General features: G+C 38.9%; 1 protein-coding gene across 3 annotated transcripts; it reads left to right on the plus strand.

Annotated features, from left to right (window-relative positions):
* Window positions 1-494: 494 nt before the first annotated feature.
* On the plus strand, window positions 495-20,003 carry sycp1 (synaptonemal complex protein 1). 3 transcript variants are annotated; one of them, XM_061928781.1, is made up of 35 exons: window positions 495-621; window positions 3,501-3,670; window positions 3,750-3,834; window positions 6,868-6,905; window positions 6,985-7,149; window positions 7,212-7,279; window positions 7,343-7,416; window positions 7,513-7,571; window positions 9,660-9,726; window positions 9,790-9,863; window positions 9,933-10,041; window positions 13,077-13,171; window positions 13,394-13,578; window positions 13,669-13,736; window positions 13,811-13,872; window positions 13,950-14,066; window positions 14,126-14,230; window positions 14,312-14,415; window positions 14,481-14,577; window positions 14,650-14,720; window positions 14,841-14,925; window positions 14,991-15,053; window positions 15,133-15,195; window positions 15,625-15,687; window positions 15,759-15,875; window positions 15,958-16,068; window positions 16,147-16,239; window positions 17,975-18,040; window positions 18,135-18,221; window positions 18,287-18,376; window positions 18,501-18,554; window positions 18,658-18,714; window positions 18,780-18,884; window positions 18,979-19,041; window positions 19,113-20,003. In XM_061928781.1, exons 2-35 carry the CDS (start codon window positions 3,560-3,562, stop codon window positions 19,251-19,253), a joined length of 3,012 nt encoding a protein of 1,003 aa, XP_061784765.1. In that variant the 5' UTR covers window positions 495-621; window positions 3,501-3,559; the 3' UTR covers window positions 19,254-20,003. The 3 variants fall into 3 exon arrangements, with proteins under 3 accessions (XP_061784765.1, XP_061784782.1, XP_061784774.1); XM_061928798.1 differs by having other exon boundaries at window positions 18,290-18,376; XM_061928790.1 differs by having other exon boundaries at window positions 590-662.
* Window positions 20,004-21,206: the final 1,203 nt, after the last annotated feature.

Below are 21,206 nucleotides of genomic sequence, written 5' to 3' on the forward strand. Positions count from 1 at the left end.
GAGTCTCTCAGAATCCACACAATGATGACCAATCAACAAAGACAAAGTATTCAACATTTCAGTCCAATAACTGCGAGATGTGAATCACAATCATTTAAATTCACACAAATATTACTATATTAGTAAGAATTATTCTGAAACATTGGCAATAATTGTATTTTTTTATTTTTTATTTTACTGTAATTTGATCTTCTATAGCCCCATGATGTGACAGTGATGTCACCATTTGGAATGTTCTAGATAATGAACATGCAATATTGTATTATTCATAGACCTCGTGGTGTACGCCAGGCCGACATCACAACAACGAACTGTAAAAGTGGATCCAAATAAAAATAGTGACTAAATAAAATAAAAATAAACAAACAAATTACTTAAAAGATCAGGTTTTTTAGTCCTGTTACCAAACGGGTGACTTTTGTTTCTGCGTGTGCATAAAAACGGCCCCCAAACTGACGGCTCACGCCACAATGGTTCACTTAAAAAGAACCGTTCAAAAGACTCGGATCTTTCGTGAACGACACGTCGCTCGAGCGCAGTGTGGAGTTAATTTGAGGAGGTGACGGACGTCCTGGCGCTCAATATGTCGGCATTTTACCCTGATGGTGACGTTTACAAGAGGTAACAGCAAGTAATTACCCTGATGGTGACGTTTATAAGAGGTAACATCAAGTAATTACCCTGTTGGTGACGTTTATAAGAGGTAACATCAAGTAATTACCCTGTTGGTGACGTTTATAAGAGGTAACATCAAGTAATTACCCTGTTGGTGACGTTTATAAGAGGTAACATCATGTAATTACCCTGTTGGTGACGTTTATAAGAGGTAACATCAAGTAATTACCGGTAACGAACGACTTTAAACTCCTTCGCTGAGAGTTGCTCGGTGTTTCGATGGCTATTGTTCAGTTTGGCGGGAGCTAGTTAGCTAGCTAGCTAAACACGCTATTGATTGATTGATTGAGACGTTTATTAGTAGATTGCACAGTACAGTACATATTCCGTACAATTGACCACTAAATGGTAACACCCCAATAAGTTTTTCAACTTGTTTAAGTCGGGGTCCACGTTAATCAATTCATGGTAACATAGGCTGACCATATAGTGACATGTCAAAAAGAGGACACATATAAGCGTGCCAAGGCCGGGACTAGGTGAACATTTGCCAATGATACTCCAACTTGCTTTATAAATAATATATTTATTTAAATAAAGCATTTTTTCTCCTCTGTTGACAGCAGTGTTGGCGCTAAGAATTTTCAAAATGTGGTCCCAGGGACCCATCAAGTCATAAAAATGGGGTCCCACAGTACATTTTTGGGGTGCCACTTTTTTGTAAGCGTTTTGAAAACAAATGATAAACGTATACATTATCCTGTTATAGCTCACATTCTCTTTTGTGTTTTGGAAAAAGGTTGTCATTAACGTTACTTAATTCATTAAAAAAGATAATACAAAAGAAAACAAATGTGTATACATATGTAGATGTATTCAGTTATAAACATTCATTCACTTTCTTCTTTCCTTCATGGATCTAAACTTTACCGCTGCTGCTAGTTGTTTCTATATTTTATTTAATAAGTTGTAGGTGTATTTATTTAAGTATAAAAGTGTAAAAAGTGTTTTGCTTGGGTCATGAAATGATGATAATGGTGTGCCAGGGCATACATACATTTTATATTTAAATCTCTGGAGTCTACATCAACTTCACATCTATTCCTCATTTCAAAATGTTTGAATTTTTTTATGTTGTTTTTTTGTTTGTTTTCAGCCCTTTTTTGTCAAACAAAACTATGTTTTTTTTATGGCAAACACACAAAATATGCAAAATCTTCCACCAAAAATATTTTTCAAAGTGTAATATTTGATGTGAAGTAATGGGAACCTTTGATAGGTTAATAATTCATGATAACATTGATTTTGATTCAATATTAAGTTTTGAGCAATGACCGTTTCAAAAAAAAAAAAAACAGTTTTGTTTTATTAGTCAACATTGCAACTTTTTCTAAATTACATTTCACCTTTAAGCTTTTAATTTCACTATTGTTATGTTTTTTTTAAATTTTAATAGTATTTTTAGAATGTGCCGTGGGCCTTTAAAACATTAGCTGGGGGCCGCAAATGGTAAGAAAAAAATAAAAATATGCGTCCTTTCTGATTTCAATGCGTTAAAAAGACACAAAAAGTGTGTTAACGTCAACACTGCTTGACAGTATTACAAAATAAGTCACACTTATATTCTGTAACATTCACAGTTTTGGAAAAAAGTGCAGAGGTAGAAATAAATAACCTCTTGTATATAATCTAAACATAAATAATGCCTCAAAACATCCATCCATCCATCCATTTTCTACCGCTTATTCCCTTTGGGGCCGCTGGAGCCTATCTCAGCTACAATCGGGCGGAAGGCGGGGTACACCCTGGACAAGTTGCCACCTCATCGCAGGGCCTGCCTCAAAACTGTCAGGCTTGCCCCTGACAGTTTGGTTGTGTTTTAGTTTTTCCTCTGTGTGTGTAGTATTTCCTGTTTTGGTTCTGTTTCCTGTTTGTCTCCCTGAGTGCTGTGTCCCCTCAGCTGTGGCTGATTGGCACCTGGCCACACCTGGTGTCAATCAGCCAGCTGCTATTTAAACCTGCCTTCCCCTCCAGTCAGTGCTTGTCGTTGTAGCTCTGTAGACAGAGTATAAATGACAGGTATTATGACAGGTAGTAGTGACAACAAGTACTAGCGACAATGACAATGACAATAATCCAGCACTGACTGGAGGGGAAGGCAGGTTTAAATAGCAGCTGGCTGATTGACACCAGGTGTGGCCAGGTGCCAATCAGCCACAGCTGAGGGGACACAGCACTCAGGGAGACAAACAGGAAACAGAACCAAAACAAGAGCGCTGACAGGAAATACTACACACACAGAGGAAAAACTAAAACACAACCAAACTGTCCAGGGCAAGCCTGACAAAAACAAGTTAATTAAATTTAAACAAAAAACAGCAGAGAAGCTCTCGCCCTGCACAGCTTTTTTGTGCTTTGTAGTGTGGATATGGGCTTGTAGATCTTTATTTGCCACCTTCCTGCTTTGCACACAGTGCATTCTGCTTTCCATGTGTCACGGCCAGAACGAAAACACAGATACTCTTCCCGCAAATCATCCGTGAAGTTGCATTTACGTTTCGGCTTCGCTCTTGTGTTCTGTCTGTCTCGCTCTATGTCTCTGCCCCTCCCTCACGAATGTTGCTGCGTGCGCACACCTTCACAATTTGTTTAGTTTTTAACCCCTTCTTAACCCTGGACGTACATTGAAAATACACGCAACCCTAACTCAAATTACCGGACATTTGAGGCATTTAAGAAACCCCGCCCTGGCAGCCTGGACAGGCCCGCAAAAGAGGACATGTCCGGGGAAAAGAGGACGTATGGTCAGCCTATTAGGTAACTAGCTAATTCCAGTCGTTCATTAATAACACTTGTGTCTCTTTTTGTCCGACTTTCCCCACAAGTGTACACATCAAGTGGTGACTCGGCAAGAAGTGTACACATCAAGTGGTGACTCGGCAAGATGGAGAAAGACCGGCGCTTCAACTTCAAACTTCTTGTGCCGCCCAGAGTGCAGAGAAACCAGGTGTCTGCCGTCAAACCACAAGAAAGTGTGGACAAGGGAGCCGAGCTGGTAAGTTGTTGTGTAATAACGGACTAACACTCTCATGATTGACAGTAATGGATACATTTATATGACTGCTTTCATTTAGGGAGCCAGTAAATATTTTGCCCAAGACCAAAACACGCCTTTCCTCAATAAAAGTGTGGTTGCACTGACTAAAGCAAGCAGACAAGGTAAGTCAAGTAACTAACTTGTCATTCTAACTATATTTCACAATCCTTATGAGAGACGAGAACACATTTAGTTTTTAATTAATTTAATTTACTCGTAAATATACAGTACAGGCCAAAAGTTTGGACACACCTTCTCAGTCAATGTGTTTTATAAATAAATGATAAATGGGTTGTACTTGTATAGCGCTTTTCTACCTTCAAGGTACTCAAAGCGCTTTGACACTACTTCCACATTTACCCATTCACACACACATTCACACACTGATGGAGGGAGCTGCCATGCAAGGCGCTAACCAGCACCCATCAGGAGCAATTGCTCAGGACACAACGGACATGACGAGGTTGGTACTAGGTGGGGATTGAACCAGGGACCCTCGGGTTGCGCACGGCCACTCGCCCACTGCGCCACGTTTTCTTTATTTCCATGACTATTTACACTGTAGATTGTCACATCAAAACTATGAATGAACACATGTGGAGTTATGTACTTAACAAAAAAAGGTGAAATAACTGAAAACATGTTTTATATTCTAGTTTCTTTCAAAATAGCCACCCTTTGCTCTGATTACTGCTTTGCACACTCTTGGCATTCTCTCCATGAGCTTCAAGTAAACCTGTGAAGTGAAAACCAAAGCATTAATCAGAGCAAAGGATGGCTATTTAGTTTTCAGTTATTTCACCTTTTTTTGTGTTCATTCATAGTTTTGATGTGACAATCTACAATGTAAATAGTCATGGAAATAAAGAAAACACATTGAATGAGGAGAAGGTGTGTCCAAACCTTTGGCCTGTACTGTATGTAAATAAAAAACATCATACCATGCTATAGACACGTGACATTTTTCTAATTAAATTGTATTTAGTCAATAGCGACATGAGTATACTTACGTTATAGGCATGCTGTTTTGAATACAAACTGTGAATGGTTTCAAAACATAAAACACAATTTAGAGCAAATAATTGTGCATTAGAATGATTCTATCTGACCTTAGTGCAGTTTTTCTGGATGAAAAGGTACACAATTTCCAACAGACAGTTTTAGCTGCAATGGAGATAAGTATGTCAGACAAGAACTCTTTGCTGTAATAAACTTACCGTATTTTCCGCACCATAAGCCGCCCTGGGTTATAAGCTGCGCCTTCAATGAACGGCATATTTCAAAACTTTGTCCACCTATAAGCCGCCCTGTGTTATAAGCCGCATCTAACTGCGCTAAAGGGAATGTCAAAAAAACAGTCAGATAGGTCAGTCAAACTTTAATAATATATTAAAAACCAGCGTTCTAACAACTCTGTTCACTCCCAAAATGTACGGTAATGTGCAAATGTGCAATCAATAAGCATCAATAACTTAATGTTGCTCGAACGTTAATGTCACAACACACAAAATAAACATAACGCTCACTTTCTGAAGTTATTCTTCATTCATAAATCCCTCGAATTCTTCTCCTTCGGTGTCCGAATTAAAAAGTTGGGCGAATACGGGATCCAAAATGGCCGGCTCCGTCTCGTCGCAGTTCTGTGAATCCTGCCTTCCGGAAAGCTCGGACCACAGTTGTGACCGAAATATCCGCCCAGGCATTTACGATCCACTGGCAGATGTTGGCGTATGTCGTCCGGCGCTGTCTCCCTGTCTTAGTGAAGGTGTGTTCGCCTTCGGTCATCCATTGTTCCCACGCCGTTCGCAGTCGTGCTTTAAATGCCCTGTTGACACCAATATCGAGCGGTTGGAGTTCTTTGGTTAAATATTGCCTTAAGTTTAAATTCTGCGTTATACGCGTGTCGCTTAGTAGGAGCCATTTTGTGGTCTTTACAGATGTAAACACACAAATGAAATGAAACGCAATATCCGGGGGCTTCTTCTTCTATGGGGGCGGGTGGTTGCTTACAGTAGAAGAAGCAGCGCTTCCTCTTCTATGGGGGCGGGTGCTTACCTTGGCGGTTGCTTACCATAGAAGAAGAAGCGCTTCCTCTTCTACGGGGAAAAAAGATGGCGGCTGTTTACCGTAGTTGCGAGACCGAAACTTTATGAAAATAAATATTTATATTAATCCATATATAAGGCGCACCGGGTTATAAGCCGCACTGTCAGCTTTTGTGAAAATTTGTGGTTTTTAGGTGCGGCTTATAGTGCGGAAAATACGGTACATCAAAGTCAGCTTACAATGGAGTGAATAGGAGCCATGACGTCATTGCGCCTATTTTGTACATTAAAACCCCCCAAAACATCCAAAAAGTGCCAACAATACTCATGACCTGAATATTAACCAAATAGCAGTATTGTTATTATAAGCACCAACGTTAAGGGCCTAGATTTAGCGGCACATTGATCACAGAGCGCTACGTAGCTTATGCTACTACAGTATATCGACATCATGAGCTGCTGCATCGACTCTGATTTAGTGTAAGTTTATTCTAGATTTAAATCACGCCTCTCACCCGGATTGTAGAAGGTTGTGGACATAAATCATCAAGTTGGTCAATGTTTGACATCCAATTGAGACCCAGAAACCACGAAAAAGACCAGAAAGGATGCTCGGTTGCACCCTACTTTTTCTTGGCGAGGATTTATGAATCATTCTTCATGTACAGGGGAAGATATAAACATCCCATCAGTCGTCATTCAAGTGAGAGCAGATGTTGTACAGTAAGTTATTATTTTCTCATGTTTGTTGTCTCTCATGAAGTCTGCCATGATTAGTAGTGTTGTTGAAGGAAAAGCGAACGTTGTGATGCGTCTGTGAAACAAATACGCCGCTGTATGCTTGAAATGAGCAAAATGCGTAAATAATACACATGACAATGAATGTTAGTACATTACATACTGTATGCACTTACTATGTAAAACACTGATGGAAGTGTTTGGAGGTTTTAGGTGCTTTATAAGCAGAAGAGAGCGACTGTAAGCTGACTTTTGCTAACATTTATTTACGAGTTAGAAAAACATGTGTTCTTGTCCCACATAAGGATTGTGAATGATGCAGTTCCCCTTTAAGTCACCACTTGTTATTGATGAATTGTCTCCCCTGAAAAGAGTCCGTCAAGATGCAAGTTGCCCCAAGAGAAAAAGAGGTGAGAATGAACATTAAACAGTCAACAATCTGCCACCACTCAAAAGCTCATTGAACATCTTCCTGCCATTGTTCCACAGAGTGAATGTAGTCCTGTGCAGCTTTATTCCAAAATGTTTGACGAAGTGGAGAAAATCCAGTGCTGGAAAGCCAAAGTGGACTGTGACGCTGTGCAAAGCGAGAGGAAACTTCAGGAGAACAAAAGAACAATTGAGAGTCAGCGCAAAGCCATTAAAGAGCTGCAGGTGCCTGCCTTTTCACACAAAGGAAGTACAAAGTTTTACTACGTGTTGTTTGCTCTTTACAGTTTCAAAGTGAAAGTATCAGCATCAAGCTTGAAGAGCAGATGAGTGAAAATGAGGATTTGAGGAACAAGTATGGTTGAATTGTTTGAATAGAGCACACTTCAGATGTTTCTAATGAAATGTTGTCATGCAGAAACAATGCAACCCGCAACTTGTGTAATATACTCAAGGAAACCTTCCAGCGCTCAGCTGTTAAAATGCAAATGTGTAAGTGTGTGTTTGTTAAAATGCAAATGTAAAAGTGTGTGTTTGCATGTGCATCAGTCACTTGCAAAGAAACTGACTTTGAATTCTGTTTTGTAGTTGAATCTGAAAGAGAGGAAACTCATCACCTCTTCATGGAAAATAGTAACAGTGTTCAGGTACAAAACTGCTTTATATTCATTTCAAAGAGTAGTAGAGCTGGACACATGTCATCTGTGTTGTTGTGAACGTAATGTAACATCAATGTAACATCAATGTACAAACAATCATACACACAACACATGTCATCTGTAGTGTTGTTGTGAACGACATCATGGATGTAACATCAATGTACAAACAATCATACACACACAACACATGTCATCTGTTGTGTTGTTGTGAACGACATCATGGATGTAACATCAATGTACAAACAATCATACACACACACAACACATGTCATCTGTTGTGTTGTTGTGAACGACATCATGGATGTAACATCCATGTACAAACAATCATACACACACAACACATGTCATCTGTTGTGTTGTTGTGAACGACATCATGGATGTAACATCAATGTACAAACAATCATACACACACAACACATCTCATCTGTTGTGTTGTTGTGAACAACATCATGGATGTAACATCAATGTACAAACAATCATACACACACACAACACGTCATCTGTTGTGTTGTTGTGAACGACATCATGGATGTAACATCCATGTACAAACAATCATACACACACAACACATGTCATCTGTTGTGTTGTTGTGAACGACATCATGGATGTAACATCAATGTACAAACAATCATACACACACAACACATCTCATCTGTTGTGTTTTTGTGAACGACATCATGGATGTAACATCAATGTACAAACAATCATACACACACAACACATGTCATCTGTAGTGTTGTTGTGAATGACATCATGGATGTAACATCAATGTACAAACAATCATACACACACACAACACATGTCATCTGTGTTGTTGTAAACAACATCATGGATGTAACATCAATGTACAAACAATCATACACACACAACACATGTCATCTGTTTTGTTGTTGTGAACGACATCATGGATGTAACATCAATGTACAAACAATCATACACACACAACACATCTCATCTGTTGTGTTGTTGTGAACGACATCATGGATGTAACATCAATGTACAAACAATCATACACACACAACACATCTCATCTGTTGTGTTGTTGTGAACGACATCATGGATGTAACATCAATGTACAAACAATCATACACACACAACACATGTCATCTGTTTTGTTGTTGTGAACGACATGATGGATGTAACATCCATGTACAAACAATCATACACACACAACACATGTCATCTGTTGTGTTGTTGTGAACGACATCATGGATGTAACATCAATGTACAAACAGCAGTCACAATTTGAGAGCTTCTTAACAGCTTTAAGTCGTCTCAAAACTCCTCAGACTCAGAACAGCAGCACACTTCCCCCCTTCACAATAAAAGAGCTGTGCACCACATCCGGTCTGACTGCACTAACAAAATAAAGGTTTTAAAACAGTACCTTACACAACACAATGTACTTAAAGCACTTATTGATACATTTACACAATTTGTATGCTTTGACTTAAAGTGCTGGTCAAATTGTTCAAAGATGTCTTGCACCAAGAATTGTGAGGATTGTTGCTTTTGATTAACAAAACTGTTATCAAATGTAATTAATGACACAAAAAGCACACAATCTATGGTGGTAAAATAAGTGAAAATGGTAAACAACGGAATTCCAAAAAATTAAATTGGAAAAACTGAATGTTATTGTTACTTTATTTTAATGTATTGTTATTACAAATATTATTTTATTTGTTGTACTTTATTCTTTACTAATTTATATCCGTTGTTCTTTTAAACTATATACACAATTGAGTTGTGGTGGTACAATAAATATGCATGTTTTCAAATGAATGAATACTAGTGTTAATTGTGATTATAATATCGATCAACATAATCATTATTGTTTTTGGCACAATTGTCCAGGCCCAATGAATACACATCCAATTCTATAGTCATTAATTTAGTGTATATGTGTATATGTATATATATATATATATATATATATATATATATATATATATATATATATATATATATATATATATATATATATATATATATACTGTGTATATATATATATATATATACTGTGTATATATATATATATATATATATATATATATATATAATTGTTTTTTCTAGAAATCGATTGCAGCATTTGAGGGCCTTCGCAGTCAAGCTGAAGCTGATCAGAAGGAGATGCAATCAGGTTGTTATGAACTTCTTGAAAGTCATGTAAACATTGACTTACAGTCTCCCTTTTCACCCACAGTCAAAGAGGCCTTGCTGCAATTTGAAGTGCTCAAAGTGAAGTATCAGCAAGAATACACAATGAAAGAGCAAGAAGTTAGAATCACACACAAAATATTGGTATTATTTTTACCATTACTATTAAAAGATGTGATTGCTTCTCAGGTGTCGGTGTTGGAAACTAAACTTAGTGATAAAGAAGGTGAACTAGAAAAGGTGCAACGTGAACTCAGTGATGCTCAAGATCAATACAAAAAGCTTCAAGAGGCAACAAGTAAGACACGTGCATTAGTAGGGCTGAACACTACCCTTGGTGCGAGCCGTACTTTTTGAGTCACCATTTCCTTTCGTTTTCAGTATGGTGTTTTGTCTTTAAGCAAAACAACTTTTTTTCCTATCCAAAACGACTCTTTATTGTGCTCATCAGCATACCATAAACTACATTTTGCAGCAAACACAGTATCAGTTGTGTACTGCATACTACAGGACTTAAGTTAACAGTAACTAAACACAACACTTTCAAATAGTGAAGTTCCTGGTATTCCTTGATACCAGTTTACACCAGTGCTTCTCACCAGTTTGTTTGTTTGTATTTGTTTACTTGAAGGACAATATGCAGTTACATTAAGAAGATGGCTGCACCAGATTTAGCACCATGCTAATTTCCATCTGGAGTCCTTTTATGGCGCATTTAACATCCACAATTAAAATGACACAACAACATTTAAATTACATAAGCAGTTTACATACTAAGCAATTTAAAATACAAGTACCATATTTTCCGGACTATAAGGCGCACTTAAAATCATTTTTTTCCCTCAAAACTCGGCAGTGCGCCTTATAACCCGGTGCGCCTAATGTACGGAATAATTCCGGTTTTGCTTACCGACTTCGAAGCAATTATATTTGGTACATGGTGTAATGATAAGTGTGACCAGTAGATGGCAGTCAAACATAAGAGATACATGTAGACTGCAATATGATGGCAATATGACTCAAGTAAACAACACCAACATTTTAAATGTTCCATTGAAAATATAGAACATTACACACGGTGCTCAAAAATCTATCAAAATGTTTTAGTATGACTTTGGTAAGCTATGAAGCCACACCGCTTGATGGATTGTACTGTGCTTCAACATAGGAGTATTATTATGGTGTGTGTATAAGGTAAGACATATTATTTGGCATTTTGTTTCGCAATATTATGCAAAAGCAACTTTTCTTACCTCCTAGTACCTGCTGATCTGTTTTTGAGATCTGCATAAATCCTGAAAAATTGCGCGCATCCGCCTTTGTAGTCCGTGTCGACAACGTAGCGGATAATCTTCTTCTTTTTGTCTATCTTCTTGTTATGTGACATTCATCCTCCGCTGTTGCCATTTCTAATATAAAGTAGTGTAAAGTTCTTACTTATATCTGTCAGTAAACTCACCATGAAAGCACTAAAACATATCGGCGTAGTGAGTTTACATTATTCACCCAAGGAACTTTAGTTATTAGAGTTCCGGTCGGACGTTTTTTCACGGGACACATTTCGGGCGTTGCTGTTGCGCTAGTGAGCCACGGATGAGGAGATGCTGCTTTGTTATTGATTGAAGTAAAGTCTGAATGTCATTAAAACCGTTAGCGCCATCTTTTGACACTTCTTCCACCCCCGTCCTTGCACGCTACACCGCTACAACAAAGATGACGGGGAAAAGACGCTGTCCAAGTGGAGGCACGTAAATAAGACCGCCCACAAAACGGCGCATCCTGAAGAGACTGTCAGAAATGTAAAACATCATCTATGCAACATTTTGAGCAAAGAACCACCCTTACATGTTATGTAGTCCACGAGGAAGTATTTTACATCTAGAAAAAAAATGATAATATGACCCCTTTAATGCGCCTTATAATCTGGTGCGCCTTATATATGAAAAAACGTAAAAATTAAAAAAAATAGATCATTCATCGCCAGTGCGCCTTATAATCCGGTGCATCCTATGGTCCGGAAAATACGGTACAATACATAGAGGGTCAGTGGGCGGTCAAGTTACAGAATTTTAGCAGCTTTATTTAAAGTGCAGAAGTATATCAAGTGCAGCAGCTTTTATCAAAGTCCACATAACACAGCATACAGTGCAGTAGTCATCAGATGGTACCCATAAGGGTATCATCCAATAGCCATATACCTTATTGGTACTGCATACGTAAAGAAGATTGCGATGTTACAAGATTAGACTGGTACTCTGGTGGCCATCAGACCAGGGTATCATCTGATGGTCAACTACCTGCCTGCTATTGTTCATGTGAGCAGGACTGCTGGTCTATAAGACAGTCTTGGACTGCCTGTGAGGAACTTGAGTTGTTTAGATTGTCTGGGAGCCTATTCCCTTCTTTGATGGCTTGGTGGGAAAAGGCTAGATCACATCACCACACCTTCATGGCAAGCAGTGACCCACATACAGTAGCTTGTCTTGAGTGACACAACCTTCAAGTACAGTTTGAACAAGAGCTAGTGCAAATAAACAATGTGTGGCAATTTCAGGAATATTTTGTGGCAAAACACAAAAGTGTTTGAATACAAGGAATATCTACAAAAGTGTAATTCAATATATTTAAATATAGAATTGTGTTCTTCTGATGAACTCTAGTAAATTGAATCTCCCAGACTGGCCAAATGGTTTTACCTGCAAGTCCGCATTGTGGGCGAAATGTGTTCAGGGAACAACGAGCTGCAGTCGTGAGAGCTCTCCCCTCGACGAGCTTTCAACAGATTTGAAAGAAGCTTCTTTAAATGGTTGTATTTCAAATTGTCTGCTGGTGCTGGCTTTAAACCTTTTTATGAAGCTAGAGATGGCATTTATGGCTTTCTGAAAGAGACAAATCTTGAAGAGCTGTTCCGTTTAAAGAGCCATTCAAAAGACTGGTTCGTTGTTATTTTCAAATGTTACTCGTTTTTATGAAGGAAATAATTAAAGGAAGAAGTTATAAGATAAAATCTGAATAATATAGATTTTCACCATGGTGGAAATATTGTAAAACATTATAATTTCATCAGTGTTTTCATGGTAAATGTTCCATAAGGTTGTACCGTATCCCAATTCTTTGACAGTGACATCATTATTTTGAATTTTCTCCCACCTGCCAAACTTTGTGGCACAGATAAAGGTACAGATAACCTTCATGCAAATCAACTTTACAGGAACATTTTCCACTCAAGCATTTGAACAATATAGGAAAAAATAGCTTACATCTAAAATTAAAATAAACTCAAATAATAATTTGCACAAAATATAAACGCTGTATTTATTCACACTTTTGCAGATGAACTGAGTGACGTTGTCAAAAGTTCTAAAATGGAGATGGCATCCCTTTGTGGAAAACTGCACTCTTCAGAGCAGCGCTGCAAAGAAAGTGAGGTGAGTTCTATTCCTGGTGTGTTCAACAGAGACTTCTCAAAACACTACATCGCTGCAATGTTGGCTTTTGATTCCCGAGCACGGCCACTGCTGCTGCTCACTGCTCCCAGGGGGTGAACAAGGGGATGGGTCAAATGCAGAGAATAATTTCACTACACCTAGTGTGTGTGTGACTATAATTGGTACTTTAACTTTCACTGAAACATGTTTGCTTTATCAAAGACACATGTGGAAGCCATCACTGCAATGCTGGAGGAGAGCAAAGAGGAACATGCGAGAGTCCTCAGCAGCAAAGATTTAAGCTTGCAGGATCTTTGCAGGGTAAAACATGAACAAGCTGAGAAGCTTGAGCAAATTCAGACCACCCTTCTAGAGCTGCAGAATTTATTGGCCATGGAGGAGCAGAGGTATAAACTGTTTGGACTTTACAAGATTATCCAATCCCTGGATAGTTTTTCCTCTTGTCATTTTGTCCCTGCAACTAATTTATGTTGAAGGTCTAAGGACTTTGAGGCAAAGCTGCTGGAAAATAGCAAGGAACTGGAAATAAGTCAATTCCTTTTAGGTAAGTTTCCATGACAACGACTTTATGAATTCAGTAAAAAAGACTTGAAGTAAAATACTTCATTTACTTCACAGCTGAGACCAAAGAGCAAAGTGCAAGAAAAGATGAGCAGATTCGAATCCTTGCGAGTGAACTGGTGAATTTTACTTGGATCCTTTCCTTTTTTGTCTTTCAAGCATCCAATTCACTGGATGCGTTAAATTGTGTTGTTAGGACAACAGCAGGACATCTATGGAGTTGATAAAGGAGAAAAGTGATGCACTAGAGGTCACAGTAAAGCAACTCCACATTGAGCTTGCATCAAAGGCCAAAGAAGCCCAGCTCAGCATGGTAATACCAGTTTTCTCAGAAAAGATGTTGCCATGACCAAGCAACGTTCTTCCATCCAGAATGAAGCAAAGACTACATTAGCTGAAAACGAGCGACTGAGGAAAGTTTGTGAAGCTGCTGAAAAGGCAAAAGAAACTTCAGTGGAGAAGTGCAATGTCATAGAGGTTTTTACACAATTCCTCAAATTCTAACATTTACAACCTCTTGATGTTATTGGACTTGCTGTGGTTTTTGTCATTCTAAAGAGCAAAGTACATGAGCTGAGGGAACAATTGATCAATGAAAGGAACAAAACAAAAGAATACAGTATTGCAATGGTGCAACTCCAGAAAGAACTTGCACAAAATCAGTGAGTCACTTTAATAAAAAACTACCTCGTCATGCTTGACTAATATGAGATGTGCCGATTTTTAGGGCCACACATGAAGAGCTTCTGTGCAACTTTAATGACATTCGGTCTGAAAAGAAAGACATATCCTCTAATGTGAAAACTATGGAGGCAAACATGAAGGTGTGAGCATTGCTGCACAAGTGTAGACTCGTGTTGTGTTCATCTAATAATAAAACATGATTTGACTGGCAGGCGAGTGAGGAGAAAGCCACCAAGCTCACAGTGGATGTTCAGAGACTGGAGGAGGAAAACCAGCGTTTAAGGTCAGCTTGCATTTTCGAGACATAATAGTGTGTGACATGCTCAAAGCAAATAACATAATTGAGTCTATTGATGATTGCTGGGCTGAGATTAGCTGCTGTACATTTTGTCATATTTTACAGAAAGGAGATAAACTCTCTTCCAACACTAATCAAAGGACAATGTGAAGAAACATTGACGACGTTGCAGAAGAAAATGGAGGACAATGTAAGCGTGTCAGCTAAAGCTTAGTGAGTGTTGTCAGAAACTGATGATAATGTGTCTTTGTGTAGTGTCAACATCTGCAGCAGAACCTCATAAAAGCTGAGAGGCAGGTCAAAGCTGCAGAGGCAAAGGTGACAAGAAACAACCTTGTTATGTCACTTTTCTGCTGCATCTAATGACTAATGAACCTATTATTTCTTTGGTTTGTAGCTCTCTAATCTCAGGAAGAAAACTGTAATGAATCGCCAAGTCCAAGACAAATACCAGAACGAGGTTTGTACTCAGTCATAGATGCATCCTCTGCCATTAAAGGACATACTTCTTATCCCCTGTACTTTTTCAAAAGGCAGTTTTTACAGTACAACCCTAATGTTACACTATATAAATTCAAGTCTTGAGACAAGTTGAAGCCTGGTATACTTAAGACCGCTCAACGGTTGGCTGTGCCATTTCTCACTAACGTGTGCATGGCCATCCCCACTTTCACTCCCTCTGGTTGTAATTGGCACACGGCTGTGTAGCTAGCTGTTAACATGTTGGTTGTTTGTTCTCTTCAGGTCACACCACCTAGACATTTTTTGATATCAGAGGATTCATTAACATTAACATTGGAATAATGTGTGTCTGTGTCAAGATATAAACATCTGGGAAACACTGAAGAGATTCAGGTTTTTCTCTATTCTGTGAATTTGTGTTTTTCAGATTAAAATGCTAAAGAAGCAAGTGGCAAAAGAGATTGTGAAATCCAGTCAACTTGAAAAGGAGGTATGCCGTTTTCCTGTTGTTGTTCATATAATAAGTATTGTAAATGATTATGCTACTTTTATTGTCTTTAGATAAGCAGTCTACACAAGGAGTCACAGGACCTCAAAAGACAACATGAGGAAAAGCACCAGAAGCTACTGAAAGATTTTGAATCAACATCATCAGTAGCTGCAGACCGTGACTCTGAGGTTTCTCTTTGTATTACATGTGGTATGATATTAGCTGATCATGTATCCCTTTAGTCTTATAGAATTACTTTTTCGTCCACAGATACAAAAGCTTAGATCAACAGCAGCTGATGCTGTCAAGAACAAAGAAGATGCAGAACTCAAGTGTCAGCACAAGACAGCAGAGATGCTGGCACTGATGGAAAAACACAAAGTACATCTTCTTTTCTAGAGATGGAGCCTGCAAACTATAACTGACCATTAAACACATACTTGACTTTGTCCTTCCTAGAGCCAGTATGACCGCATGGTAGAAGAAAAGGATGCAGAGCTTGATGAGACAAAGACCAGAGAGATGAAGGCAGTTGATTGCAGCAAATCACTGGTATAAGAACTGAACATGCTCACTCTCACTTTAGTTCTAACTCAAAACTTAAACAATCTGAACTTGAAAATGTATTACATTAATTACATTTGTGTGTATGTATATATATGTATGTATGTGTTTATATATATAAAATAGGCATATATATATATATATATACATATATATATATATATATATATATATATATATATATATATATATATATATATATATATACATATATATATATATATATATATATCTACAATATATATATATGAAATATGCATACATATGTGTATATATATATTGTGGCACCTGATTCTCACCAAGACACAGGATTGGGTTTGCAGCAAGCCGAAAAGGGCATTTATTGTACAAGTCTGTGAGGTGCCTACCTGTCAGGCGGTGCTTGAGTGAGACTCCACTATATATATATATATATATATATATATATATATATATATATATATATATATATATATATATATATATGTCTTAATTCGATTATCCAAAAAATAGTGCTCGATACCGTGGTAGAGCGCAATATATGTATGTGTGGGGAAAAAAATCACAAGACTACTTCATCTCTACAGGCCTGTTTCATGAGGGGTTCCCTCAATCATCAGGAGATTTTAATAGAAGCGTTCACATACCATGGTTTATATAGGGCACAGAACGGGTAGGTACGCACGGACGGGGGGGGGGGGGGGGGGGTTGTTCAATATTCAATGCAAAACTTGTTTGGGTCCCTATTAAAAGGTTAATTTGTTCAACTTTGGACCGCGGCTTTGTTCAGTTTTAAATTTTGGCCCACTCTGTATTTGAGTTTGACACCCCTGGTATACGCCCTCCTTGAGCAGAGAGGTAGCAGCATGGCTAAAGTTAGCTGTGATGCTAGCGGAGTGGTGCGAGCGGTGATATGAGAGAAAGAAGGTGCGAAGCTGGTAACAAATGAAGGAAGAATTAATTCCCAAGAAAAACAGCAGGGGGTCCATCGTCTGGCTGTGGTTTGGCTTCAAGTGGGAATATGTCGAACAGACAACCGTAATTTGTCAAGTGTGGGGTGAAAGCGTTGCTATAGAAAGTAGCATTACTGCTGTAACAAACAGTTCAGGGTGTCCCAAGTTACTGGAGTGTGTTAGGTAAGGAGGAGGAGTTTTGTCCCTCCAGAGTTGCCGTAGGGCTGTGACGTAGGGTGTGTGTGGTTGTGGAAGGAGGTGTGTGATGTTGACATTAAAGAAATGGTGGCTACCGAACCTGCTCTGATGTCTCCCGTTTATTATTTTATTAGATAAGTACACTGTATAGGCGAACCCAGGACACTCGGCTGCACTGCTAATATGTAGCATCATTTATAAAGTCCCCTGCAGAATGAAGAGTGCTCACTCCGCATGTCAACATCGTTTGGTGCCACACGTCCACACCATCAAAATGCCGAGGCAAACATTTCCACATCAACACCGTATGAAAAAAATTAGTGATTTTTTTAGTTGTGATTTCCTTCTCTGCATGAAAGTTTAAAAGTAGCATATATTAATGCAGTATGAAGAAGAATGTTTTAATGTATACACATAGAATCATCATACTGCTGTGATTATATGTATCAAGTGTTCATTCAAGGCTAAGGCAAAATATCCACATATGTATCGTGTATCGCGATATGGCCTTAAAATATCGAGATATTAAAAAAAGGCAATATCGCCCAGCCCTAATATAAAATATGCTTTTCTGATCATATCGTTTGTAATAGGAGTTGAATGTCTCCACGCTTAAGAGTGAAAATAGTCAACTAAAGAAGCAGCTGTTGACAGAAAAGGTATGGATCATTTTAATCTGATAAGCTTCACCGTTTAAATGTATTATACTTTAATTGTGTGTCCAGCAGAGAATTAATATTACTTTGCTTACAGGATAACTTTCAAAAGGATTTAAGTGATCTGAGGAAAGAATTGTCATCACTCAAATTCTTACAGCTGTCAGAAGAAAAGAAGAAGAAGGTAGAATGAACAAGTAGCAAATTCATGATCTGTAAGATGTCTGAAACTTTTTATGGGGACCCTAGCAGCCAAGGGCCTTCAAAGCCAATGAAGGGAGATGTGTGGACACACCAAGAAGCAGCTCTTCAAGGATAAGTGTCTTTGACTTCTCCAAGGTCTGTGTAACTCGCTCTGTGCAAAGATGGTGGAATTCATTTGATGTTTTGTGATTCAAATTTACTTTGACTTGATGAAAACTGATTCAGCTTAACTTGCAACATTTAATGTTTGATGTTGAAGGAACTGGACTCTGGATCCATCAGAAAAACGCATGGCACTACAGCAAAGAACAAGGTCAAAACCCCTCCTGTATTAAACAATGATTATTTACTCATTCATTTTCTGTTGTTTATCACAGTGACAATATTGAAAAGCAAACTTTGAATTTACGCTTTAGGACTTGAGTACCTCAGGAAGTGCAACAAGCAGAGTTGGCAGAACGTCAAAGATCAAAGTAATTGATGACACCATTTTAATGACGCATATATACATTCTGTAAAGTGATGTGTTTTCTCACAGACCTACAGAATAAGGACACCCCCTAGTGCCAACAAGCTTGCAACCTGGGAAAAGACAACAATGGAACTGGAGCCCAAGTCTGACAGCTCTGATCAAAACAACCTGGTGATTATGTATTTGTATTATTAGTGGACAATTTGTTAGTCAGGGTCAGCAGCGGGTTATGAAAACCATTCATTTGGCTTTCTGGTCCTGACAGATTTTGGCAAACACACCAGGACCCAGTATTCCTGGCCCCCTTTCTAAACACATGTTCAAACAGGTAGAAATGTGGAAATGTTCAATACTGACCAATCATTCTAAAACATGTTGCAACTATTTGTTTTTTTTTAGCTCCAGAGCCCCACTGTTCTTAAGTCTCCTGGTAACTCCCTGAAGTTAGCAGCCATGAAGAGAATGAGAGACGCTGGTTGGACCGCCGTTGTTGGCTGCGACAAAAAGAAGAAAAAGACTCATGAGAAGATCTTTGCATGAATAGTACCTTTCCTGCTATTCACTAAAACACTCTCAGTTTATTATTGCAACTGTATTAGTCATCTTTTATGACAGTACAGAACATAGTCAATGTACAGTTATAGTACAGTATTTGTATGACTTAGTTTAGTAGCAGTAATACAGTAGTGGGCTAATCTACTTGTAGTGAGGTAGTCAGACTTGTAAGAATAGAAGTGTAGTATTAAGATAGAGAGTTTCATAGTATTAGTGTCATAGTACTGAAAGAGTAATAGTAGTAGTCATAGCTTGGTAGTTGTACTGCTGTAGTAGTAGTATTTATTTTGCACAGGGTGATGGTTTTAACTCCTTTAAGAGTTGGTACTGTTATGGTTTCATGTTTAAATGCACTTCCATTGGTTTGACAGTAAAATGTACAAGCAATGTTCAAATTACTTTGTAATTTAATCTTATGAAATGTCATGGGTGAATTACTGGCATTTTCAGAATTATTCTTTGTGAAAAAACGGTAAGCGGAACTTAGATTGGTTGGATGTTGTGGTTGAGGTGGGTGTCTATTGTCACGGACGGGATCACCATCGTAAAGTCCCTGAGCAATGCCAAGGGTGTCACTGTCTGGAATGTGCAGTGTCTGCTGGCATTATTCAACATCTAAAAACACATTTTTACTATTGTACTGTTCTGGTTTTTTCACTTTAAATATTTAGCTCCAAACCCGTTAGGGCTGCAAAGCAAAGGATCTTTTCAATTAAAACAGAGATGGGATCTTTACCTTGAGTGCTTTTATTGGTATTGCCAGATACAGCACATTTCTAGCTGCACTTAGATAAGACGTGGTGGTGTACCCAACTGTGGTCTGGCCTGATACCCTGGCAATAAAAGTTCACTTCACTGATATTATATATTTTTGGATGGTTCTCCAGCCTCCTCCCACCCCAAAAGACATACACCTGGGGATAGGTTGACTGGCAACACTAAATTGGCCCGAGTGTGTGAATGTGAGTGATTGTTTGTCTATCTGTGTTAGCCCTGCCATGAGGTGACCACTTGTCCAGGGTGTACACTGTCTTCTTTGTCCAGGGTGTACCCTGTCTTCTTTGTCCAGGGTGTACCCTGTCTTCTTTGTCCAGGGTGTAGTCTGTCTTCTTTGTCCTGGGTGTACGCTGCCTTCCTAGTCCAGGGTGTAACCTGTCTTCCTTGTCCAGGGTGTACCCTGTCTTCTTTGTCCAGGATGTACCCTGTCTTCTTTGTCCAGGATGTACCCTGTCTTCTTTGTCCAGGGTGTACTCTATCGTCCTTGTCCAGGGTGTACACTGTCTTCCTTGTCCAGGGTGTACACTGTCTTCTTTGTCCAGGGTGTACCCTGTCTTCCTTGTCCAGGGTGTACCCTGTCTTCTTTGTCCAGGTTGTACTCTGTCTTCTTTGCCCAAGGTGTACCCTGTTTTTTTTGTCCAGGGTGTACCCTGTTTTTTTTGTCCAGGGTGTACACTGCCTTCCTTGTCCAGGGTGTACCCTGCCTTCCTTGTCCAGGGTATAAAAGCCTTCCTAGTCCAGCGTGTGCCTTGTCTTTTTAGTCCAGGGTGTACCCCGCCCGAATGCAGCTGGGATAGGCTGCAGTCCCCCACGACCCTGAGAGGGACAAGCGGTAGAAAATGGATGTAGTTGTCCTAGCTGTTTACTGAAGCGACTCAGAATGTAGTGTGAGGTTTGGGGTCATTAAACGTTACAAATGAAATGAAGTTGTGAGGTGTCAAGTTGACCTCAGAAGTGTGGACTTGGTGGAAAAGGGATGACCAACAGTCAACAAGTCAGGGTTCACGGGTAACATGCTTCCTGGACTAGGAAGTGATAATTAGATGCAAGGCCAAACAAATGCAGAAAACTGAAATAGTTGCTGTTTTGGTGCAACTTCATAGAAAACACTTGCCTTGCTGAGCAGCTCAAAACTAGCTTTGTGTTGGCAAGTAACAGTTG

This window comes from Nerophis lumbriciformis, linkage group LG03 (genome assembly GCF_033978685.3).
Source record: "Nerophis lumbriciformis linkage group LG03, RoL_Nlum_v2.1, whole genome shotgun sequence".
NCBI lineage: Eukaryota > Metazoa > Chordata > Actinopteri > Syngnathiformes > Syngnathidae > Nerophis > Nerophis lumbriciformis.